Source organism: Lissotriton helveticus, chromosome 3_2 (assembly GCF_964261635.1).
Source record: "Lissotriton helveticus chromosome 3_2, aLisHel1.1, whole genome shotgun sequence".
Lineage (NCBI taxonomy): Eukaryota > Metazoa > Chordata > Amphibia > Caudata > Salamandridae > Lissotriton > Lissotriton helveticus.
Window position 1 is genome coordinate 168,318,603 of NC_136062.1, and position 26,257 is coordinate 168,344,859.

The 26,257-nt window shown below is 46.2% G+C and overlaps 1 protein-coding gene across 2 annotated transcripts in view; it reads right to left on the bottom strand.

Moving 5' to 3' along the window:
- Positions 1-26,257, bottom strand: part of LOC144826531 (dual oxidase 1-like) — a 1,074,750-nt gene that overhangs the window by 783,559 nt on the left and 264,934 nt on the right. For both annotated transcript variants that reach the window (XM_078684961.1, XM_078684960.1), the window contains one exon: positions 10,683-10,766. In XM_078684961.1, the coding sequence (XP_078541087.1) occupies positions 10,683-10,766 (84 nt within the window). The remainder of the gene's footprint in view (positions 1-10,682; positions 10,767-26,257) is intronic.

Sequence of the window (26,257 nt, forward strand, 5' to 3'; positions counted from 1 at the left end):
GCTCTCCACACCACTGGAGTCAAGCTATCCAGGCTGAATGAAGGCTGATAGCCAGAAACCGGTCCTTGGATGCTTGATTCCGGTCTGGGAAAGACAGGGCTTGGCAGTTCGGACTGGACTTTTCCCATGAGGCAAAGGGTCAGAGCTGATTTGCATATAGCCAGTGTCTAACCCAGGGTGGTGTGGAGTGAAAAAAACGATGGATTTAGGCCCAGATCCTTGTACTGGGGTGAATGTATGACATTGTTCTACATTCTGTCCATCAACTGTGTTTTTTGTAATTTTCACCCCGAGTGGGCTGGGTATGCTCAGACGTGAGTCCCAGGCTCTCCACACCACTGGAGTCAAGCTATCCAGGCTGAATGAAGGCTGATAGCCAGAAACCGGTCCTTGGATGCTTGATTCCGGTCTGAGAAAGACAGGGCTTGGCAGTTCGGACTGGACTTTTCCCATGAGGCAAAGGGTCAGAGCTGATTTGCATATAGCCAGTGTCTAACCCAGGGTGGTGTGGAGTGAAAAAAACGATGGATTTAGGCCCAGATCCTTGTACTGGGGTGAATGTATGACATTGTTCTACATTCTGTCCATCAACTGTGTTTTTTGTAATTTTCACCCCGAGTGGGCTGGGTATGCTCAGACGTGAGTCCCAGGCTCTCCACACCACTGGAGTCAAGCTATCCAGGCTGAATGAAGGCTGATAGCCAGAAACCGGTCCTTGGATGCTTGATTCCGGTCTGGGAAAGACAGGGCTTGGCAGTTCGGACTGGACTTTTCCCATGAGGCAAAGGGTCAGAGCTGATTTGCATATAGCCAGTGTCTAACCCAGGGTGGTGTGGAGTGAAAAAAACGATGGATTTAGGCCCAGATCCTTGTACTGGGGTGAATGTATGACATTGTTCTACATTCTGTCCATCAACTGTGTTTTTTGTAATTTTCACCCCGAGTGGGCTGGGTATGCTCAGACGTGAGTCCCAGGCTCTCCACACCACTGGAGTCAAGCTATCCAGGCTGAATGAAGGCTGATAGCCAGAAACCGGTCCTTGGATGCTTGATTCCGGTCTGGGAAAGACAGGGCTTGGCAGTTCGGACTGGACTTTTCCCATGAGGCAAAGGGTCAGAGCTGATTTGCATATAGCCAGTGTCTAACCCAGGGTTGTGTGGAGTGAAAAAAACGATGGATTTAGGCCCAGATCCTTGTACTGGGGTGAATGTATGACATTGTTCTACATTCTGTCCATCAACTGTGTTTTTTGTAATTTTCACCCCGAGTGGGCTGGGTATGCTCAGACGTGAGTCCCAGGCTCTCCACACCACTGGAGTCAAGCTATCCAGGCTGAATGAAGGCTGATAGCCAGAAACCGGTCCTTGGATGCTTGATTCCGGTCTGGGAAAGACAGGGCTTGGCAGTTCGGACTGGACTTTTCCCATGAGGCAAAGGGTCAGAGCTGATTTGCATATAGCCAGTGTCTATCCCAGGGTGGTGTGGAGTGAAAAAAACGATGGATTTAGGCCCAGATCCTTGTACTGGGGTGAATGTATGACATTGTTCTACATTCTGTCCATCAACTGTGTTTTTTGTAATTTTCACCCCGAGTGGGCTGGGTATGCTCAGACGTGAGTCCCAGGCTCTCCACACCACTGGAGTCAAGCTATCCAGGCTGAATGAAGGCTGATAGCCAGAAACCGGTCCTTGGATGCTTGATTCCGGTCTGGGAAAGACAGGGCTTGGCAGTTCGGACTGGACTTTTCCCATGAGGCAAAGGGTCAGAGCTGATTTGCATATAGCCAGTGTCTAACCCAGGGTGGTGTGGAGTGAAAAAAACGATGGATTTAGGCCCAGATCCTTGTACTGGGGTGAATGTATGACATTGTTCTACATTCTGTCCATCAACTGTGTTTTTTGTAATTTTCACCCCGAGTGGGCTGGGTATGCTCAGACGTGAGTCCCAGGCTCTCCACACCACTGGAGTCAAGCTATCCAGGCTGAATGAAGGCTGATAGCCAGAAACCGGTCCTTGGATGCTTGATTCCGGTCTGGGAAAGACAGGGCTTGGCAGTTCGGACTGGACTTTTCCCATGAGGCAAAGGGTCAGAGCTGATTTGCATATAGCCAGTGTCTAACCCAGGGTGGTGTGGAGTGAAAAAAACGATGGATTTAGGCCCAGATCCTTGTACTGGGGTGAATGTATGACATTGTTCTACATTCTGTCCATCAACTGTGTTTTTTGTAATTTTCACCCCGAGTGGGCTGGGTATGCTCAGACGTGAGTCCCAGGCTCTCCACACCACTGGAGTCAAGCTATCCAGGCTGAATGAAGGCTGATAGCCAGAAACCGGTCCTTGGATGCTTGATTCCGGTCTGGGAAAGACAGGGCTTGGCAGTTCGGACTGGACTTTTCCCATGAGGCAAAGGGTCAGAGCTGATTTGCATATAGCCAGTGTCTAACCCAGGGTGGTGTGGAGTGAAAAAAACGATGGATTTAGGCCCAGATCCTTGTACTGGGGTGAATGTATGACATTGTTCTACATTCTGTCCATCAACTGTGTTTTTTGTAATTTTCACCCCGAGTGGGCTGGGTATGCTCAGACGTGAGTCCCAGGCTCTCCACACCACTGGAGTCAAGCTATCCAGGCTGAATGAAGGCTGATAGCCAGAAACCGGTCCTTGGATGCTTGATTCCGGTCTGGGAAAGACAGGGCTTGGCAGTTCGGACTGGACTTTTCCCATGAGGCAAAGGGTCAGAGCTGATTTGCATATAGCCAGTGTCTAACCCAGGGTGGTGTGGAGTGAAAAAAACGATGGATTTAGGCCCAGATCCTTGTACTGGGGTGAATGTATGACATTGTTCTACATTCTGTCCATCAACTGTGTTTTTTGTAATTTTCACCCCGAGTGGGCTGGGTATGCTCAGACGTGAGTCCCAGGCTCTCCACACCACTGGAGTCAAGCTATCCAGGCTGAATGAAGGCTGATAGCCAGAAACCGGTCCTTGGATGCTTGATTCCGGTCTGGGAAAGACAGGGCTTGGCAGTTCGGACTGGACTTTTCCCATGAGGCAAAGGGTCAGAGCTGATTTGCATATAGCCAGTGTCTAACCCAGGGTGGTGTGGAGTGAAAAAAACGATGGATTTAGGCCCAGATCCTTGTACTGGGGTGAATGTATGACATTGTTCTACATTCTGTCCATCAACTGTGTTTTTTGTAATTTTCACCCCGAGTGGGCTGGGTATGCTCAGACGTGAGTCCCAGGCTCTCCACACCACTGGAGTCAAGCTATCCAGGCTGAATGAAGGCTGATAGCCAGAAACCGGTCCTTGGATGCTTGATTCCGGTCTGGGAAAGACAGGGCTTGGCAGTTCGGACTGGACTTTTCCCATGAGGCAAAGGGTCAGAGCTGATTTGCATATAGCCAGTGTCTAACCCAGGGTGGTGTGGAGTGAAAAAAACGATGGATTTAGGCCCAGATCCTTGTACTGGGGTGAATGTATGACATTGTTCTACATTCTGTCCATCAACTGTGTTTTTTGTAATTTTCACCCCGAGTGGGCTGGGTATGCTCAGACGTGAGTCCCAGGCTCTCCACACCACTGGAGTCAAGCTATCCAGGCTGAATGAAGGCTGATAGCCAGAAACCGGTCCTTGGATGCTTGATTCCGGTCTGGGAAAGACAGGGCTTGGCAGTTCGGACTGGACTTTTCCCATGAGGCAAAGGGTCAGAGCTGATTTGCATATAGCCAGTGTCTAACCCAGGGTGGTGTGGAGTGAAAAAAACGATGGATTTAGGCCCAGATCCTTGTACTGGGGTGAATGTATGACATTGTTCTACATTCTGTCCATCAACTGTGTTTTTTGTAATTTTCACCCCGAGTGGGCTGGGTATGCTCAGACGTGAGTCCCAGGCTCTCCACACCACTGGAGTCAAGCTATCCAGGCTGAATGAAGGCTGATAGCCAGAAACCGGTCCTTGGATGCTTGATTCCGGTCTGGGAAAGACAGGGCTTGGCAGTTCGGACTGGACTTTTCCCATGAGGCAAAGGGTCAGAGCTGATTTGCATATAGCCAGTGTCTAACCCAGGGTGGTGTGGAGTGAAAAAAACGATGGATTTAGGCCCAGATCCTTGTACTGGGGTGAATGTATGACATTGTTCTACATTCTGTCCATCAACTGTGTTTTTTGTAATTTTCACCCCGAGTGGGCTGGGTATGCTCAGACGTGAGTCCCAGGCTCTCCACACCACTGGAGTCAAGCTATCCAGGCTGAATGAAGGCTGATAGCCAGAAACCGGTCCTTGGATGCTTGATTCCGGTCTGGGAAAGACAGGGCTTGGCAGTTCGGACTGGACTTTTCCCATGAGGCAAAGGGTCAGAGCTGATTTGCATATAGCCAGTGTCTAACCCAGGGTGGTGTGGAGTGAAAAAAACGATGGATTTAGGCCCAGATCCTTGTACTGGGGTGAATGTATGACATTGTTCTACATTCTGTCCATCAACTGTGTTTTTTGTAATTTTCACCCCGAGTGGGCTGGGTATGCTCAGACGTGAGTCCCAGGCTCTCCACACCACTGGAGTCAAGCTATCCAGGCTGAATGAAGGCTGATAGCCAGAAACCGGTCCTTGGATGCTTGATTCCGGTCTGGGAAAGACAGGGCTTGGCAGTTCGGACTGGACTTTTCCCATGAGGCAAAGGGTCAGAGCTGATTTGCATATAGCCAGTGTCTAACCCAGGGTGGTGTGGAGTGAAAAAAACGATGGATTTAGGCCCAGATCCTTGTACTGGGGTGAATGTATGACATTGTTCTACATTCTGTCCATCAACTGTGTTTTTTGTAATTTTCACCCCGAGTGGGCTGGGTATGCTCAGACGTGAGTCCCAGGCTCTCCACACCACTGGAGTCAAGCTATCCAGGCTGAATGAAGGCTGATAGCCAGAAACCGGTCCTTGGATGCTTGATTCCGGTCTGGGAAAGACAGGGCTTGGCAGTTCGGACTGGACTTTTCCCATGAGGCAAAGGGTCAGAGCTGATTTGCATATAGCCAGTGTCTAACCCAGGGTGGTGTGGAGTGAAAAAAACGATGGATTTAGGCCCAGATCCTTGTACTGGGGTGAATGTATGACATTGTTCTACATTCTGTCCATCAACTGTGTTTTTTGTAATTTTCACCCCGAGTGGGCTGGGTATGCTCAGACGTGAGTCCCAGGCTCTCCACACCACTGGAGTCAAGCTATCCAGGCTGAATGAAGGCTGATAGCCAGAAACCGGTCCTTGGATGCTTGATTCCGGTCTGGGAAAGACAGGGCTTGGCAGTTCGGACTGGACTTTTCCCATGAGGCAAAGGGTCAGAGCTGATTTGCATATAGCCAGTGTCTAACCCAGGGTGATGTGGAGTGAAAAAAACGATGGATTTAGGCCCAGATCCTTGTACTGGGGTGAATGTATGACATTGTTCTACATTCTGTCCATCAACTGTGTTTTTTGTAATTTTCACCCCGAGTGGGCTGGGTATGCTCAGACGTGAGTCCCAGGCTCTCCACACCACTGGAGTCAAGCTATCCAGGCTGAATGAAGGCTGATAGCCAGAAACCGGTCCTTGGATGCTTGATTCCGGTCTGGGAAAGACAGGGCTTGGCAGTTCGGACTGGACTTTTCCCATGAGGCAAAGGGTCAGAGCTGATTTGCATATAGCCAGTGTCTAACCCAGGGTGGTGTGGAGTGAAAAAAACGATGGATTTAGGCCCAGATCCTTGTACTGGGGTGAATGTATGACATTGTTCTACATTCTGTCCATCAACTGTGTTTTTTGTAATTTTCACCCCGAGTGGGCTGGGTATGCTCAGACGTGAGTCCCAGGCTCTCCACACCACTGGAGTCAAGCTATCCAGGCTGAATGAAGGCTGATAGCCAGAAACCGGTCCTTGGATGCTTGATTCCGGTCTGGGAAAGACAGGGCTTGGCAGTTCGGACTGGACTTTTCCCATGAGGCAAAGGGTCAGAGCTGATTTGCATATAGCCAGTGTCTAACCCAGGGTGGTGTGGAGTGAAAAAAACGATGGATTTAGGCCCAGATCCTTGTACTGGGGTGAATGTATGACATTGTTCTACATTCTGTCCATCAACTGTGTTTTTTGTAATTTTCACCCGGAGTGGGCTGGGTATGCTCAGACGTGAGTCCCAGGCTCTCCACACCACTGGAGTCAAGCTATCCAGGCTGAATGAAGGCTGATAGCCAGAAACCGGTCCTTGGATGCTTGATTCCGGTCTGGGAAAGACAGGGCTTGGCAGTTCGGACTGGACTTTTCCCATGAGGCAAAGGGTCAGAGCTGATTTGCATATAGCCAGTGTCTAACCCAGGGTGGTGTGGAGTGAAAAAAACGATGGATTTAGGCCCAGATCCTTGTACTGGGGTGAATGTATGACATTGTTCTACATTCTGTCCATCAACTGTGTTTTTTGTAATTTTCACCCCGAGTGGGCTGGGTATGCTCAGACGTGAGTCCCAGGCTCTCCACACCACTGGAGTCAAGCTATCCAGGCTGAATGAAGGCTGATAGCCAGAAACCGGTCCTTGGATGCTTGATTCCGGTCTGGGAAAGACAGGGCTTGCCAGTTCGGACTGGACTTTTCCCATGAGGCAAAGGGTCAGAGCTGATTTGCATATAGCCAGTGTCTAACCCAGGGTGGTGTGGAGTGAAAAAAACGATGGATTTAGGCCCAGATCCTTGTACTGGGGTGAATGTATGACATTGTTCTACATTCTGTCCATCAACTGTGTTTTTTGCAGATTTCAACAGCAGCATGAAAAATACATTCTTGCGATAAGTTGGAAGAGGAGGAGGGAGACAGACTGAGGGAGAGCAGAGGCTTGAGGGTGGAGAGGGGAGAGAGTGAAAGGGAGCAGGGCCTTGGAGGTGGAAGAGAGAGAGAGGCTGAGACTTGAAGATGGAGGAGAGAGAGAGACTGGAGGGAGAGTGGAGGCTTGGAGGAGGGGGAGAGGGCGTCTGGGGGAGAGCAGAGTCAAGGGTGGATGAGAGAGGAGCTGTGGAGGAGTGGGAACTCAAAAGTGCATTGTTGACCTTCTTGCTTTCTCACGTTTGCTTGAAAGTGTACCATTTGCCAACTCTAAAAAAAGAGTTTTCTCAGGGTAGCTCCCTCGCCTCAGAGCACTCTTCACGAGCTTTTACGCCCCAACACTTTTAAATGTCACCAGGCACCACTGTTCACAAGAACTTTGCCCTTACACAGTTGTGGTATTCCATCTCTAATGTTCCATTTAGAATTGTTATGATTCTACCTCCTGTTACATTCTCAGATGGGTAATGTTCTGTCTAGCTCCAGTTGAGCTTGTGTACTTATCTGTGGTGGTTGTACAAGCTGTCTCCTGAGAATAAACCTCTCTACAAATCATCCCTGCTTCTGAGTGATATACTACATAATTTGGCGACGATCGGGATATCCAAGCGTGAAGCTAGAAAAGGACCTGTGTTTTTTTTTTTTGACAAAACGAGGTTTGGAGACAGCGTTCACCGTTTTCCAGCAAAGACCCTTTGAAGGTATTTCTTATATTTCTTTTAAGTGTTTAATGATAGCACCAGCGGCAGTTTTCACCACCTTAAGTGCTTTGATTGCACCTGCGGCTGTTCTTCAATTACAATTTTTTTATATGCAAAAAAAATTCCACTCTGACTGTTCTACTAATTTTGTTCGCTTTTATTTTACACTTTTTATTTCCGCCTCTCTACGTGAAACTTCGCCCTGACTTTGACCTGTCCCTGTCGTGGTTCTGGTCGTTTCCTACTTTTAACCTTTGAGAAGCATTTTTTGAAAGGAAAAAAAAGAGACGGTACCTTTCTTCCCGCGTGAGCATTCTGAGCTGTTGAAAGTCCTCCATTGCGCGTCTGGACGCCGCGCGCTCGACAATCACAGCGCATTCAGGTCGCGCTTACCTCATCATCACGTCTCTGAGTCATCACGTTCCACAGCGCACTTGACTCCTACGCGCTCACTTCATCACGCAACGCTGCGCTCCAGCAGCCATTTTATCTCCATAGTAACTAGAATCGAGTCAGAAGCCGGTTTTTAGCCTGCTCAACTCGATCATATTTCTTATTTAATTGAAAACATTTCTCAGATCGCTACATCCTTCAACATCACAAGGACATCAATTGAATGACTATGCCTGTGACAACTCATTCAACTAGACAACGGTGACCACTTTTGTTATTTTTTCTATTTACTTCATAAACATTTCTGTAAAATGTCTAACAATATCACTTCACCAGCACATTTTTTACCTTCTGCTGGTGACCCTAAAGTAGAATGGGATCTTTGGTACCCTACATTTTTAGCTTATGTAGATGTAGTAGAGGAGGATGGTTGTTCTCCAAAAAGAAAACTTGCTTTATTAAAAAACTGTTTAGGCGGAGCTGGTCTCAAAGAATTAGAAAGTTTACCTCCCATTGAAAATGTAGGTGGAGGTGACATCAATGTATTTGAAGTTGTTATTAAACAACTCAATACTAGGTTTGGACGGAAAATAAACACAGTTATGGAAAGATTTAAATTCTATTCTAGAGTACAAAAAGAAGACGAATCTATAGAGACTTATGTAGCTGCCCTTCGTACCTTAGCTGGCTCCTGTTCCTTTGAAACCATTAATTTTGATCAGGTATTGAGGGATCAAATAATGATGCGTACCAAGAGCAAAAAGATCCAAGAACGTCTATGGATGGGTACGGAGTCTTCCCTTAGTGCTGTACTAAATATCGCTAAGGGTATTGAGCAATCTGAATTGTTTGTTAATGAAATAAGAGGCCATGAAGCAAAGAATAAAGTAGTAGTTCCTGAGGTTTCTTTGGTAAAGAACTTTTCCAACTACAAGAAACCTACTTTCTTTCCTCCCAGAAAGGATAATTACGCCAGAGATAATAGATCTTTTCAAAAGAAACCTCAAATAATATGCTACAGATGTGGATCTAATGAACATGTAGGAAATTATGGAGGTTGTCCTGCCTGGAACAAAATCTGCATTAAATGTAAAAAGTCAGGACATTATAGCAAAATGTGTAGATCTTCTCAAAAAGTCAATTACTTGTCATATACTACAACAGTGATACCAGCACAGCTGTGCAGCTTCTTAATACACCATTGAAAATCAGCCATCTTCAAAGAGTAAATAACACAAAATCATTAGAATATGGCTGGTGTGTAAGAACACTAGATTACACAGGTGAATATCTTGGAACTATTTTTCAACACCACATTGCACAGGCGAATATATTTTATATTATTTTTTTCCGAGTATAAAAAACTTGGCCCTCTACAAATGCATTTATTCTGGTTTGTTATCCTTCATGGAAGAAATAATTTAAGTATGGCTGCCGTTGTGTGCAGATGTGTGCCCACGTGTGGGCAGTCATGTTTAAATGGATTTGGCCATAAAGTATGCCATAGCCAGTGGTGTAGCAAGGAGGGCTGGTGGGGGCCGTCCGCCCAGGGCGGCACAAGTTTGGGGGTGGGGGGGTCGGCCTCCCCTCCGCCGCTTTTAACTGTGGTCATCGCAGGGCGGCAGCCAAGGAAATCGCCAGGAAAACCCCCTGCTCTTACACACAGCCGCGGGGCAGCAGAAGCAGGGGCCGCCACAGGCAGCCTTAGGTCTAGCTATACCACTGGCCATACCAAAGAAGTATTGGCGAAGACCAAAAGCTCTGCGCCCTAATTTAAAAGACGAGATGCATTACTTTGTCAGTGATTTTTTTATTAATGAATTTCTGATGAACAAGAGAAAGCAAGCATTGGCAAAGTTAATAGGTTTGGCCTTGGCAAGCTGTTTTCCTTTTTATTTTGTATAGTGGGCATATGCCACAAAACTTTTTTTTTTAAAAGATGAATTACAAACAGAAACTTGTAGGTGCCTAAAATGGCAGCCAAATGCTTGCAATAACATTTTCAAATTGAAAAAATAGATCTCATATAATTTTAGTATAACAATATGGGTGCTTCTTCTCCGGCATGTATACTTAAAACAGGCATAGAAACCCGTTTAACATGCATCGTAGGAAAATCTGATTCTCAGGTACTATTGGCTTTGAAATAATGTAACCAGAAACAAGTTAAACAGAGAAGGATAAGAAAATAAAAAACATTGGCAGAGTGAAGAATTGACACACCAATCCTGGCACTGAAGTACACAGATTTGAGCTGACACAAAGCCCCTCAATGTATGTGTAAATTTTTGATCTTATATTTAAGATTTTGTATTACATGAGGCTGAGATAAAGCTAAATTCTGTGTAGGCCAGACTAAAGAATTGGAAAGGAAGCGATTTTAAGGGGTGGGGGGTGGAGCATGTGCTGTGTTGTCCCAAATTAGTTGGCTTACCTTTCGCATGTATTTAATACAGTCTTGTCATATATCTTTTAGCAATCTATGCCATAGCCACTAAGAACAAATCTCCTTAACAGATTGTTATAAACACATATGTACATAGGAGTCCCTAACATATCTTATCGTCAAGGGCCTTCTTCGAAAATGCCCCATCCAAACATAATGTTACTGGTAAAACTACATACAGACACCACGAACGAACCTTTTTGTTTTAGAAGTCAAGGTAGGTTGTACAGGCAGCACTGGTACATATGGATATTTTTTGCATTTGTTATTTTTGGGAAAACATCTGGACCCACCTGCAGCTCCTCTGCTGTTATGGGCGAGGTTATTGTACCAGCCGTCATAGCGCTGCACCTCCCAGGTCACGTAGCCTTGAGCATCTGCAGTAGAAGAGAGAGGAAGAAAGTGCTAGAGTACTCTTGTGCACAGAGATATCCAAAAACCTGTCTCCTCCGTACAATTCTACCCATGACCAGCATCATCTAATGCAGTAGCAGGGGCAGGGAACGACCCTACTATCTGATGTGCCTGCGCTGTGTTGGATATGAGCAGTGTTATGTCCAGTTACTGAAAGTCTGAATACGTAGATCAGCTGTCCTTAACCTTTATACCCTCAATGTATCATTACTGGAAATCGGAGACCCCTGTCTAAGCAATTTTTATGACTTGAAACTCAAAGAAATATACAAAAATACAGAAACAAGTATGCATCATTTACATACATCACTACATATTTTAATTCAAAACAATAAAATACTAAAACTAAAATATTTTGTATTAATGGGAAGAATTGTGTTTTTTTAAATATGGTTTTATTCCTTAAACACAAAGTGATATACAGAACTCCTGCATTTCATGTAGTCATTTTAGGTCGAGCATTCGAGACCTCTTGTATATACTTCAGTATATACTCATATACTTTAATATATACTTATATGTACTCTGTGGGCTCTGGAGATCAGCCCTAGGACTTGTCTGCTTCCGCTTCGGAATTTTTTTCTGCTCAACTGCCTTTATTTAACTGTCTTGATAGAAAACAACCAGTAGAGTTCAGTAAAATACCAGAATTGCTTTCTGCTTAGGGACTTATTTTCAACTTCGCTTTTCTTCACATATAATTTATTAATCTGTTCAAATTATTTAATTTTCAAATAATTCACAGACCCTCTGAGTGGGTGTCGTGGGCCTCAAGGGATCCGTATACAACTAGGTTAATACCGCTGGGCCAGATGTTCCTGTAAATCTTTTTAAGCTTCAGTGCCCCATGTGAGATTCAAATACATGGTGGATTCTGAAGTGTTTGCCTTCTTATTACCCACAACATGATTTGTGAGTGACATAAAATGCCTTCATCCTATCAGAGATTGACTAAGTATGGCAGGGAACCAAAGGAAGGTGAGCCTTGTAGAGAAATAATGAGTAGCCAGGTCATTCTATGCTCAAGTTCTGGTAGTTTTTCTGAGGAAAGGATGTAGCAAGTAATCTCCCAGGTTCATTCGGCCACACCGGCTGCCCAGGGATAGCTCATTTGGAGCAGTATGTGGCACGTCCAATACACTTTCTGCTTCCCAGAGGTCAGTTGTGCTGAGATCTCTTTCAATAATGCTACCATGACCAACGCTGACTTGAGGTTTGGGTGAGCGTGAGCTTTCACTCACTGGAGGGAGGCTCTTTAACCCCTTCGGGGCTGATGACGAGCTGGGCTCGTCATGGCGTAGCCTCCTCGCACGCTCATGACGAGCCCAGCTCGTCATGAGCCCCACCCTCGGGGGAAGCGCCAGCGCTCCCTCCGAGTCTGCCTGATTTTTTTTGTTTTTGCGGGGATGGCAGGGGAAGACCTTCCCCTGCCTCCCCCCGCCCTCCCCGCCCACGTCATCAATGACGTCAGCGCGCGAGGCGCGCTGACGTCACCGGAGGCTTCCTTTGTTTACAGACGCGCAGGGAAGCCATTTGCTTCCTGCGCGTCGTTGCACAAAGAGGTTAGTTTTGCGGCTGGGGCGGGGGGGATTGTGATGCAACTTGCATCGAGGGAAAGGAAAGGCTTTTCCTTTCCCTCGGTGGCATTTTAGAGGTTTCCTGCTGCACGATCGTGCGATCGTGCAGCAGGAATGTTAGGGATTTTTTTTTTTGGGGGGTTTTGTGATCAGTTTCTTAGTTCGGGGAGCGGCCCCTTGGGGAAGGGTCGCTCCCCTTGTTGGGGGAACATTATCTATGAAGTCTTTTCTTGGCTGCAATGTTTTGGAAAGGCCGTTTTTTGTACAAAAATGCTGATGGGGGTCATTTATAAAGTAAAATGATAGTGCATTGTAATGAAGGATGCAAGTGCCTCTGTCCTTCATTACTTATACTGATGTGTGTTTCTGAAGTGGCTAAAAAACACACCTGTGCTGCCTAGGCAAAGCTCACTAGTGTTTTTGGCCTGATGAATGTTTTTTTTTGTGTGCTGCTTTTCAAACACATGCTTTGTCTCCAGTGACCATGTGTGTGTTACTATGCCATGTGCGAAGGGGTCCCTTGAGTGAGCTGTCCATCATAGTGGGAAGCTCACAAATGTTTTTGGGCTGTTGATTGTTACCTGAATTTGTGCTGCAACTCTAGCGCCATCTTTGTCTCCATTGACCATGTGTGCGTTACTATGCAACTGCACAAATGTGCGCAGGGGTCCCTTGAGTGAGCTGTCCATCATAGTGGGAAGCTCACAAATGTTTTTGTGTTGATGATTGTTTTCCTGAGTTTGTGCCGCAACTCGAGCGCCATCTCCAGTGTCCATGTGTGCGTTACTATGCAATTGCACAGATGTGCGCAGGGGTCCCTTGTGTGAGCTGTCCATCATAGTGCTTGGTGTATGCACGAAACATGTCGACGATAGGAGTTGATAGGTACATCTGGACACATTACGTTTAGGGCAGCCTATCTTTCCACCCCGTTTATTACCACCTAGAGGCAAGAATAAAGTTTATTGTAAACCTACTGGGCAGGTATTTCACACATCACATAGTCCACTCCTCAAATACACATGCACCACACATAGTCTAATAAAGTGCTCCTACGTAACTTTCGCAAGTCGCAGCACGCCCCAGCCCGTAGAGGACTGGGATGGCCCCAATGATGAAGCATGTCACCGTGGGGCAACCCTGGTGAGTGAGGGGACACCTAAAAGAGGAGCATTTCTCCCCTTTTTTGTACACAATACCATATTTTCACAATCGACCCCAATCGACCCCAGTGTGTGTTGGTTGTTATCTGAATAAACTAGCAAGGCTCTTAGGTATCTGGAAACAGAGACCATTTGTTCATCATAGTGGGAAGTTCACAAATGTTTTTGGGCTGATGATTGCTTTCCTGAGTTTGTGCTGCAACTCGAGCCCCATCTTTGTCTCCAGTGTCCATGTGTGCGTTACTATGCAATTGCACAGATGTGCGCAGGGGTCCCTTGTGTGAGCTGTGAATCATAGTGGGAAGGTCACAAATGTTTTTGGGCTGATGAATGTTTTCCTGAATTTGTGCTGCAACTCGAGCGCTTGCTTTGTCTCCAGTGTCCGTGTGTGTTACTATGCCATCGCACCAATGTGTGCACAGGTCCCTTGAGTGAGCTGTCCATCATAGTGGGTAAATTTAGGAAAGATGGTGCACTCCGCTAGTTGGTGGGCGTTGCCAATAGGGGATCTTCTGTGTGAGTTCACATGCCTCTTATGTGTATAAATGGTCAGAGACTGTTGAGAGCAGCAGATGGGGAGAAAGAAGCTCCTGGTCATAGGAACTGTTTTAGGATTGCGCTTGTGAAAATCAAGGATGCAAGTGCCTCTGTCCAGCATCGCAGTTAACCACAGTAATTCTGTTGTCCCCCTCCCCATGAGAATCCCTGATGATGTCAGCGCGCACAGCACGCGCCAACATCTTCAGGGATTCCCAGGCGGTCGGGAAGCCATTTGCTTCCTGCGCCTGGAGGTGTTAGGTTGGTTTTGAGATATTTGGGGGGGTTTGCAAAGAGGCTTCAGGGGAGAGGTAAGTGATTTTCCTCTCTTCTGATGTCTCTTTGCAGGGCATTTCTGGCTCACGGTCGCGCACAGCATTGCGATTGTGCGGTGGAAATGCCCTCACTAGCACCAGGGATTTTATTTTAGATTGTAGGAAGTGACCCATTGTGCAAGGGTCGCTTTCAGGTGGGTCGGATTTTAAATTTAGATTTTCTGCCCCCCCCCCCCCGGTGGGCAAATCAACCCGTACTTTTGTCCGTTTTGCCCTTTTTGATGGCCCATCTGTGTGGATGTGATTTTGGGGGTACATTTGTGTATTGTTTATTCATTTGTTATGTTGTTTGTGAAATGTAGTATTAAATTATTTTTTTTCTTCTTTGTTTTTGATCCAGGCTTTTGCTGTTTGTATTGGTGTAGGTTGTGGTTCGGTTAATGCTGGTTTTGCAGCTTGTGTAGTTGCATGTGCTTGGTAAGTAAATGTTTTTTGTACTATTTTTCCTAGATAAAGTTATTGCTGTTTGTGTGGCTTTGTGTTTCTTGATTGTTAACTTTTTTTTTTGTATTGCTGCTTGATGTGTACTTTGTCTAATCTATACTTGTTTTTTTTTCTTTCCAGTGGGATTTCCTTTCTTTTTGCTGTGTTTCAGCAGAGTAGGTGCTGGTGAGTCTTCTTATATTTGGTTAGATTTGAATTGTTTTTGAGTGTATTGATTTTTGTGTGAAGACTCTACCTTGTTTACTTCTTCCTTTGCACAGTGTAGGTTGTTGTTCACTTGTGTGTGTAGTCTTCTTGATTTGTAAGGATAATGGCTGCTCGCAGGATTACTGCTAAGCAGGTTGTTAGTTTGCTTTTTGAGTCTTCCTCTGACCATGGTCCAGACACTGACTCCGATTCGGAGCTTGAGTTAGGTGCAGAAGATTCAGGCAGTGAGTTTTCTCTTCGCATGGTATCATCGGATGATGATTCTTCTTCTAGTGCTGATGAAGTGCCTGTGGTAGAGAGGGACATTGATGTGCCGGTAGAGAGGGAAGAGCCATGTGAGCGGCAGCCTAGGTCCTCAAGGTTTCCCTTTTTTTCTCGTCAGGAACAGGCAAGTGTGGGAAAGGCTGCGCCCAAAAGGTTTCACATTGCTGTGGTGCGCCAAAGGTTATCTGGTGCTGCTAGTCTTCCTGTTGTTGAGCAGCATGAGGCATCTGGTGCTGCTAGTCTTTCTGTTGTTGTTGAGCAGCAAGTGGCATCTGGGGATGCGAGTTCTTCTGTTGATGTTGAGATGCAAGAGGCAGCTGGGGATGTGAGTTCTTCTGTTGGTGAAGAGATGCAAAATGTATCTGGGGATGCTAGTATTCCTGTTGGTGTAGTGAGGCAAGAGGCATCTGGGGATGCTAGTGTTCCCGTTGATGTAGTGCAGCAAGAGGCATCTGGCCTGCAGGCTAGGGTGGCTTCTTCTCCTCATGTTAGTGATGACGTCTGGGTTGCCCCTGGCATGGTGCAGCCGGAATTGCCAGACTTCACTGGTGTTCCAGGGTGTAGAGTGGATACTGACAATTTTTTGCCAATTCAATATTTTCAATTGTTTTTTGATGATGAGTTTTTGCAGGAGATTGTGGAGCAAACTAATTTGTATGCAGAGCAGTATTTGAGGGACCACAGTGCCAGCCTTAAGCCCCATTCCAGAGCTACCCATTGGTCTCCCACATATGTTGAAGAGATGAAGAAGTTTTTGGGATTAACTTTTTTGATGGGCTTGCTAAGGAAGCCATCAATGTCTTCTTATTGGTCCACTAGTCCCTTGATGGCAACATCTATATTTCCAGCACTTATGACTCGTGATCGATATATGCTTCTTCTTCGCATGATGCATTTTGTTGATAATGATTTAGCGTTGCCACGCGATCACCCTGATTGTGACCGTCTTTTTAAGATTCGGCCTGTCCTTGATCACTTTGTTGATCGTTTTCCTGAGATGTTTGCACCTGGAAGAGAAATAGCTGTGGACGAGTCTTTGGTGTTGTTCAAGGGCCGCTTGGTTTTTAGGCAATACATTCCTAGTAAGAGGGCACGCTATGGCATCAAACTGTATATGCTGTGTGACAGTGAGACTGGATATGTTTATAATTTCAGGGTGTACACCGGTAAGGATTCCAGCATTAACACTTCTGCTTGTCCGTCCACTTTTGGAGTGACTGAGAAAATTGTGTGGGAACTAGGTAGACGATTATTTAACAAAGGCCACCATTTATATGTAGATAACTTCTACACTAGTGTGCGTTTGTTCAAGGAGTTGGCCAAAGTGGGCACTGTTGCATGTGGCACGATGCGCAGTAACCGGAAAGGTTTTCCAATAGAACTTGTTTGCAAAAGGCTTGTGCGGGGACAGTCTACTGCATTGCGATGTGGGAAGCTTCTAGCTGTGAAGTTTTCAGACAGGAGAGATGTTTACATGCTGACTACTATCCATGACGAAAGCACTGAAGCTCTGCCAGTTCGGGGTGAGACTGCTGAAGTGCGTAAACCTGTGTGCATTTTAGACTATAATAGGCACATGGGTGGTGTTGACAGAGTAGATCAGAGGTTGGAACCTTATGCTGCTCTTCGAAAGGCTTACGTTTGGTACAAGAAGTTGGCTATCCATCTTTTCCACTTGGCATCCTTTAATGCTTTTGTTGTTTTCCAGAAATCTTGTCCTGAGTCAAAGATGCCTTTTGTTAAGTTTCAGGAGACTATAATAGGCAGCCTTGTACTAGTGGAACAGGCAAGTGTGCCAAGATTTGGAGTGGTGGAGGAAGTGGCTAGACTGAAAGATCGCCACTTTCCAGAATACATTCCTCCCACAACTGCAAAAGACAAACCCACTAAAAGATGTAGAGTCTGTTGGCGAAGAGAAGTGCGGAGGGAGTCTCGTATGCACTGTCCTGACTGTCCTTCAAATCCTGGATTGTGTGTGCCAGCTTGTTTTAAATCGTACCACACACAAAAGAAGTTTTGGGAGTTTCATTGAGCTTGTAAGTGTACTGTCTGGTTTGTTTTCTGTAATATTTTTTTGTTTGCTTTTAGGTTTGCATTAGTGCAAAGCATTTAGGTTTTGAATTTGTGTTAGCAGATTTGTAGGTTTCTACATTTGATTTGTGGTATTTCTTTAAAAAATTCTAATTTCGATGGTGGTGTGTGCAGGATTGTGCTTGGATTGTTGGTGTGCGTGGACAGGCGCTTGGCTGGTGGTGTGCGTGGTCTGGTGCTTGGCTGGAATAGTGCATGGATTGGAGTTGTGCTGGGGGGGTTAGTGGATTTTTGCTTGGCTGGCGGAGTGTATGGTTAGGTGCTTGGCTGGCGGTGTGAGTGGAGTGGTGCTTGGCTGGCGGTGTGTGTGGAGTGGTGCTTGGCTGGCGGCGTGTGTGGAGTGGTGCTTGGATGGTGTTGTGTTTGTGGAGTGGCGCTTGGCTGGTGGTGTGCGTGGAGTGATGCTTGGCTGGTGGTGTGTGTGGAGTGGTAGTTGGCTGTCGGTGTGCGCTGAGTGGTGTTTGGCTGGCAGTGTGCATGGTCTGGTGCTTGGATGGTGGTGTGGGTGGACTGGCGCTCGGCAGGCGGTGTGTGAGTAGTTACTTTCTGTTGGTCACTACACACACTGCTAGTTGAGTGACACTCCACACAGTCCATCATTTTGTGTAGTTGCAGTGTCAGAAATGTGGGCGTGTGAAAGTGATGGGCCCTTGAATGGCGCTGTTTGCTGGTGTGAGTGTTGAAATGTGATGGGTCCGCGGCTGGCGGTGTGAATGTTTTGTATGTGTCACGCGTACGAAAGGTGTATGAATGGCCTGTAAAGAGGTTGGTGCCTTGACGTGGCTTTACAGCTCACGAGCTGCGAGTCAGTGGTTCAGTTTATCATACTTTCAATTATACGCAGTGTATTTCATTTATGATGAAATTACTTGCGTATCCAATTGTATGTACTGAATCATCACTCACCCTCGTGCCAAATCCAACCAGTATGTGTGTGTGCTTGCGGATTAGATGGGTGTGCAGTAATAATTGTTTTTTTTCTAATTTCTGCAGTAGGGTGTACCTTGCCCCTTATTGTGATTGTTGTTATGTGTTGCTTTTCCATTCGGATGGTGTCAATGGTCTGGTTTGTATCAGGTATGAAAGGTGCATGAATGGCCTGTAAAACGGTTGGTGCCTTGTCGTGGCTTTACAGCTCACGAGTTGCGAGTCACTGGTTCAGTTTTTATGCATTTATTTATTGACAGAGCATTTCATTTTTTTGAAATATCTTGTTAATAAAATTTTATGTACTGAACCATCACTCGCCCTCGTGCCAAATCCAACCTGTATGTGTGTGTCTTTGAGGAATAGATAGCCGTGCTTGAATGTTTGACTTTTGAGTAACTCTGTTAAGGTGTGGTATCCTTTTACTTGGGAGAACAAGGGGAGCGCAGGGTGGTAGGACTTTTTTGCCGGCACGGCGATCCCACGCCAAAATGTTTGGAAAAGTGCTATTTTTACCTATTTTTAAGGTTTGCAAGGAGTTCTGTGTAGGAAAACATTGGTGGACCCACACATGCCATACCTCCCTGGACTCTCCCGGGTGTCTAGTTTTCAGAACTGTTTGGGTTTGCTACTTTCCAAAGAATACCACCCACCCCGGGCCAAAAACTCAGGTGCCTCCCCCCCAAAAAATCAAAGTTATATTGCTTCAGGGTATTTTATATTCACCACTGTTAGATTTGGACCTTTTCCTGTTGCAGCCACTATGGCTACCCACGCAAGTGAGGTACCATTTTTATCGGGAGACCTTGGGGAACGCTGGGTGGGAGGTAATTTGTGTGTGCCCAGTGATGCCACGCTTTCCCACACTAAAACGTGTGAAAAAACTGATTTTTTACCATGCAAAAATTGAGGTTTGCAAGGGATTCTGGGTAAAGGAACGTTGGCGGATCCACGCAAGCCATACCTCCTTGGAAGCGCCCGGGTGTCTAATTTTCAGAAATGTGTGGGTTTGGTAGGTTTCCATAGATGGCTGTCTCGCACGGGGCCAGAAACCCAGGTAACCCCTAAGTCCACCAGCTTTTGCAAGAGGGGTTACCTGGGTTTTTGGCCCCGTGCGAGACAGCCATCTAGGGAAACCTACCAATCCCACACATTTCTGAAAAGTAGACAACCGGGGGCTTCCAAGGAGGTATGGCTTGCGTGGATCCTCCAACGTTCCTTTACCCAGAATCCCTTGCAAACCTCATTTTTTGCATGGTAAAAAATCAGTTTTTTCACACGTTTTAGTGTGGGAAAGCGTGGCATCACTGGGCACACACAAATTACCTCCCACCCAGCGTTCCCCAAGGTCTCCCGATAAAAATGGTACCTCACTTGCGTGGGTAGGCATAGCGGCTGCTTTAGGAAAAGGCCCAATTCATACTGTGGAGACAAAAACTTTACCTTTAGCCAAATAATCTTATTTTTTGAGGGGGTCACCTGAGCTTTTGGCCCGGGGCTTGGCAGGCATCTTTGGAAACTACCAAACCCAAACAGTTCTGAGAACTAGACACCCGGGGGAGTCCAGGGTGGTATGGCATGCGTGGGTCCCCCAATGTTTTCCTACCCAGAAACCCCTGCAAACCTGAAATTTTGGTCAAAAAACCCACTTTTCCATACTTTTTTGGGTGGGATCTCGCTGCCGGAACAAATGTCCTACCACCCAGTGTTTCCCTTGTTCTCCCGAGTAAAATGATACCTCACTTGTGTGGGTGGGCCAAAGGCATGTGACTTAGGCTGGGGTGCTTAATTTGTAAAACGTAAATATGAGTAAAAACTACTTTTTTCAAAATTCATTTTTGGCGTATTCTGCTTTGGGGCACCCACACAAGTGAGGTATCCTTTTACTCGGGAGAACAAGGGGAACGCAGGGTGGTATGACTTTTTTGCCGACCCGGCGATCCCACGCCAAAAAGTTTGGAAAAGTGCAATTTTTACCTAATTTTAAGGTTTGCAGAGAGTTCTGGGTAGGAAAACATTGGGGGACCCATGCATGCCATACCTCCCTGGAGTCCCCCGGGTGTCTAGTTTTCAGAACTGTTTGGGTTTGCTACTTTGCAAAGAATACCACCGAGCCCCGGGCCACAAACTCAGATGCCCCCCCCCCAAAATCAAGGTAGTTTTGCAATAAGGTAATGTAAATTCACCACCGTACAATTTGAACCGTTTCCTGTTGCAGCCACTATGTTTACCCACGCAAGTGAGGTACCGTTTTTTTCGGGAGACCTGGGGGCACGCTGGGTGGGTGGAAATTTGTTGATCCACGCAGATTCCAGAACTTTCCACCACAGAAATGTGAGGAAAATGTGTTTTTTTGGTCAAATTTTTATGTTTGCAAGGGATTCTGGGTAACAAAACCTGGGGGTAGGCAGGCGAGTCACCCCATCCTGAATTCCCCTGGGTGTCTAGTTTTCAAAAATGTATAGGTTTGCTAGGTTTCCCTAGGTGCTGGCAGAGCTACGGCGCAAAAACAAAAGGTAGTCTTTTTGTCCGAATCGTGCTAAATTTCACTGGGAAATTGAGGTGCGACCATGCTGCGTTTTGCGCTGTTTCATGTCGCAGCCACTATGCCTACCCACGCAAGTGAGGTACCGTTTTTTTCGGGAGACCTGGGGGCACGCTGGGTGGGTGGAAATTTGTTGATCCACGCAGATTCCAGAACTTTCCACCACAGAAATGTGAGGAAAATGTGTTTTTTTGGTCACATTTTTATGTTTGCAAGGGATTCTGGGTAACAAAACCTGGGGGTAGGCAGGCGAGTCACCCCATCCTGAATTTCCCTGGGTGTCTAGTTTTCAAAAATGTATAGGTTTGCTAGGTTTCCCTAGGTGCTGGCAGAGCTACGGCGCAAAAACAAAAGGTAGTCTTTTTGTCCGAATCGTGCTAAATTTCACTGGGAAATTGAGGTGCGACCATGCTGCGTTTTGCGCTGTTTCATGTCGCAGCCACTATGCCTACCCACGCAAGTGAGGTACCGTTTTTTTCGGGAGACCTGGGGGCACGCTGGGTGGGTGGAAATTTGTTGATCCACGCAGATTCCAGAACTTTCCACCACAGAAATGTGAGGAAAATGTGTTTTTTTGGTCAAATTTTTATGTTTGCAAGGGATTCTGGGTAACAAAACCTGGGGGTAGGCAGGCGAGTCACCCCATCCTGAATTCCCCTGGGTGTCTAGTTTTCAAAAATGTATAGGTTTGCTAGGTTTCCCTAGGTGCTGGCAGAGCTACGGCGCACAAACAAAAGGTAGTCTTTTTGTCCGAATCGTGCTAAATTTCACTGGGAAATTGAGGTGCGACCATGCTGCGTTTTGCGCTGTTTCATGTCGCAGCCACTATGCCTACCCACGCAAGTGAGGTACCGTTTTTTTCGGGAGACCTGGGGGCACGCTGGGTGGGTGGAAATTTGTTGATCCACGCAGATTCCAGAACTTTCCACCACAGAAATGTGAGGAAAATGTGTTTTTTTGGTCACATTTTTATGTTTGCAAGGGATTCTGGGTAACAAAACCTGGGGGTGGGCAGGCGAGTCACCCCATCCTGAATTTCCCTGGGTGTCTAGTTTTCAAAAATGTATAGGTTTGCTAGGTTTCCCTAGGTGCTGGCAGAGCTACGGCGCAAAAACAAAAGGTAGTCTTTTTGTCCGAATCGTGCTAAATTTCACTGGGAAATTGAGGTGCGACCATGCTGCGTTTTGCGCTGTTTCATGTCGCAGCCACTATGCCTACCCACGCAAGTGAGGTACCGTTTTTTTCGGGAGACCTGGGGGCACGCTGGGTGGGTGGAAATTTGTTGATCCACGCACATTCCAGAACTTTCCACCACAGAAATGTGAGGAAAATGTGTTTTTTTGGTCAAATTTTTATGTTTGCAAGGGATTCTGGGTAACAAAACCTGGGGGTAGGCAGGCGAGTCACCCCATCCTGAATTCCCCTGGGTGTCTAGTTTTCAAAAATGTATAGGTTTGCTAGGTTTCCCTAGGTGCTGGCAGAGCTACGGCGCAAAAACAAAAGGTAGTCTTTTTGTCCGAATCGTGCTAAATTTCACTGGGAAATTGAGGTGCGACCATGCTGCGTTTTGCGCTGTTTCATGTCGCAGCCACTATGCCTACCCACGCAAGTGAGGTACCGTTTTTTTCGGGAGACCTGGGGGCACGCTGGGTGGGTGGAAATTTGTTGATCCACGCAGATTCCAGAACTTTCCACCACAGAAATGTGAGGAAAATGTGTTTTTTTGGTCAAATTTTTATGTTTGCAAGGGATTCTGGGTAACAAAACCTGGGGGTAGGCAGGTGAGTCACCCCATCCTGAATTCCCCTGGGTGTCTACTTTTCAAAAATGTATAGGTTTGCTAGGTTTCCCTAGGTGCTGGCAGAGCTACGGCGCACAAACAAAAGGTAGTCTTTTTGTCCGAATCGTGCTAAATTTCACTGGGAAATTGAGGTGCGACCATGCTGCGTTTTGCGCTGTTTCATGTCGCAGCCACTATGCCTACCCACGCAAGTGAGGTACCGTTTTTTTCGGGAGACCTGGGGGCACGCTGGGTGGGTGGAAATTTGTTGATCCACGCAGATTCCAGAACTTTCCACCACAGAAATGTGAGGAAAATGTGTTTTTTTGGTCAAATTTTTATGTTTGCAAGGGATTCTGGGTAACAAAACCTGGGGGTGGGCAGGCGAGTCACCCCATCCTGAATTCCCCTGGGTGTCTAGTTTTCAAAAATGTATAGGTTTGCTAGGTTTCCCTAGGTGCTGGCAGAGCTACGGCGCAAAAACAAAAGGTAGTCTTTTTGTCCGAATCGTGCTAAATTTCACTGGGAAATTGAGGTGCGACCATGCTGCGTTTTGCGCTGTTTCATGTCGCAGCCACTATGCCTACCCACGCAAGTGAGGTACTGTTTTTTTCGGGAGACCTGGGGGCACGCTGGGTGGGTGGAAATTTGTTGATCCACGCAGATTCCAGAACTTTCCACCACAGAAATGTGAGGAAAATGTGTTTTTTTGGTCAAATTTTTATGTTTGCAAGGGATTCTGGGTAACAAAACCTGGGGGTAGGCAGGCGAGTCACCCCATCCTGAATTCCCCTGGGTGTCTAGTTTTCAAAAATGTATAGGTTTGCTAGGTTTCCCTAGGTGCTGGCAGAGCTACGGCGCAAAAACAAAAGGTAGTCTTTTTGTCCGAATCGTGCTAAATTTCACTGGGAAATTGAGGTGCGACCATGCTGCGTTTTGCGCTGTTTCATGTCGCAGCCACTATGCCTACCCACGCAAGTGAGGTACCGTTTTTTTCGGGAGACCTGGGGGCACGCTGGGTGGGTGGAAATTTGTTGATCCACGCAGATTCCAGAACTTTCCACCACAGAAATGTGAGGAAAATGTGTTTTTTTGGTCAAATTTTTATGTTTTCAAGGGATTCTGGGTAACAAAACCTGGGGGTAGGCAGGCGAGTCACCCCATCCTGAATTGCCCTGGGTGTCTAGTTTTCAAAAATGTATAGGTTTGCTAGGTTTCCCTAGGTGCTGGCAGAGCTACGGCGCAAAAACAAAAGGTAGTCTTTTTGTCCGAATCGTGCTAAATTTCACTGGGAAATTGAGGTGCGACCATGCTGCGTTTTGCGCTGTTTCATGTCGCAGCCACTATGCCTACCCACGCAAGTGAGGTACCATTTTTTTTGGGAGACCTGGGGGCATGCTGGGTGGGTGGAAATTTGTTGATCCACGCAGATTCCAGAACTTTCCACCACAGAAATGTGAGGAAAATGTGTTTATTTTGTGAAAAACTTAGCTTTGCAAGGGATTCTGGGTAACAAAACCTGGTGGTAGGCAGTCGAGTCACCCCATCCTGAATTCCCCTGGGTGTCTACTTTTCAAAAATGTATAGGTTTTCAAGGTTTCCCTAGGTGCCGGCAGAGCTAGGGTACAAAAACTACAGGTAGGCACTTTGCCAAAAAAGGGTCAATTTGTAACTGCTAAATTTAGGTGTGACCACGTTGCATTTTCCGCCGTTTCCTGTCGCAGGCACAAGGCCGACCCACACAAGTGAGGTACCGTTTTTATCGGGACACTTGGGGTAATTCAGATTTGTAAATCAACTGTTATTACCAATTGAGCTTTCATGCATTTCTCCCTTTGAATGAAAGACATTGAGTAAAAAAAAAATCTTTATGAAAAATGACCAATAATTCTCATGCTAGTATGAGTATTCCCAACTTTGAAAATGTGCAATTATATACTGTTTCTGAAGTCTATAATTTGTACCCAATTCAGAAATACATAGGTGTCTTTCATACAGATTATTCCATGTATACATTTTCCAAGACAAAGTGCACTATACCCAGTAAATGAAAAAATACCATTGCAAGTTGCTGCTCAGTTTTTGGATCTGGGTTCGTCGGGTTCTTGGTGAAACTACAAGTCCTATATATCCCCACAACCAGGAAGGTCTAACGGATGTAACGGTATATTGCTTTCCAAGAGCTGTCAAAATTAGAAAAAGTTATAGGTGAAAACGTTGAGACAAAAGGCTGTTTTTTTCAACAAAATTTCAAATATTCCAATATCTAACTGTTAGTTTCTATAACGAAACCTTCATGGATTTAGACAAATGACCCCTTTCTGGATTCAGAATTTTGTCTACTTTTCGAAAATGTAAAGCTTTCCAGGATCCATTATTGCTTTTAAACTCATTTCTACCATTAACTGGAAGGAGGTTGAAAGCTCTAAAAATAGCAAAAATAGGCTATGTCCCAGAAAAATGCCAAAACTGAGTGAAAAATTTCGGTTCTCTGACAAAAGTCTGTCATTCCCTGAAAGCTGAGAAAATGGAGATTTCAGCCCCACAAACCTTTTTGTGATACCATTTTCAGGGAAACACCCAGAGGCTTTCATTTGCAGCCCGTTTTTCCCATTTTTCTGAAAAAAACAAAAAAATCACTATATTTTGCTAAATTTCTGGGCCCCCTCCAAGGGAATCCACAAACCCAGGGCGCCTTTAGAATCCACATGATGTTGGAAGAAAAGGACGCAAATTTGGCGTGGATACCTTATGTGGTCAAAAAGTTACAAGGGCCTAAGCGCGCACTACTCCAAAACGCCAAAAAAAGCCTCAGCACAGGAGGGGAAAAGGCCTAGCAGCGAAGGGGTTAAGGTAAAGTGGCACGGGGTGTGGCGTGCGGGTGCCTCAGCTGTTGGTGGGTGCTGCCCGAGGGATGCCTATTGCATCATGCAGGTGCTGTGCATATATGCAACAGAGAGCCCTCCTACACACTCCAGCAGTCACAACAGCAAGAAGATCCCCCCCGCCCCGTTCCCCCTCCTAACCATGCTCATTCCGATCTTTTGGGCTGTGCATCTCCCAGGTACAGTCTTTTGTCGTGTGAAGGACAGGCAGAAGAGATTGTTCCATCAATGCACCTATAGTTGAGTAGCACTTGGGTGCCTGTCACATTGCAGGAAGTGCCTTTGAAGTTTATCTATAGGGTTTTTGTGCTACTTTTAAAGTCTGCAGCCATTTATAATGAGGTCCGGAAGAGGACAGGGACAGTCTTGCCCTCGAGTTGATTAGATGGCAGTGGGTAACTCTGGTTCAAAAAGGGACTGTCTGTGATGTGAGCAAACAGTAGAAGTTTACCATGAGCAAGAGGACATTGGGGCATGGGGTGGCAGAAGTCAGGCCACTGTGAGGTCAAGGATGATGAGCTTATTATATTAGGTTTCTTCTACCAACCCCCTAGATCTCAGCGATTTCCCCAAGAGCAGGGTTTTTCAGCAGGGCCACAGTGGGTTGGCTATGCTGTCCGATTATTAATTATTTTGATCCCCTCAATAACCTGGAGGTGATCGATTGACTAACTCATAATAACCAGCAGTTAGAACCGG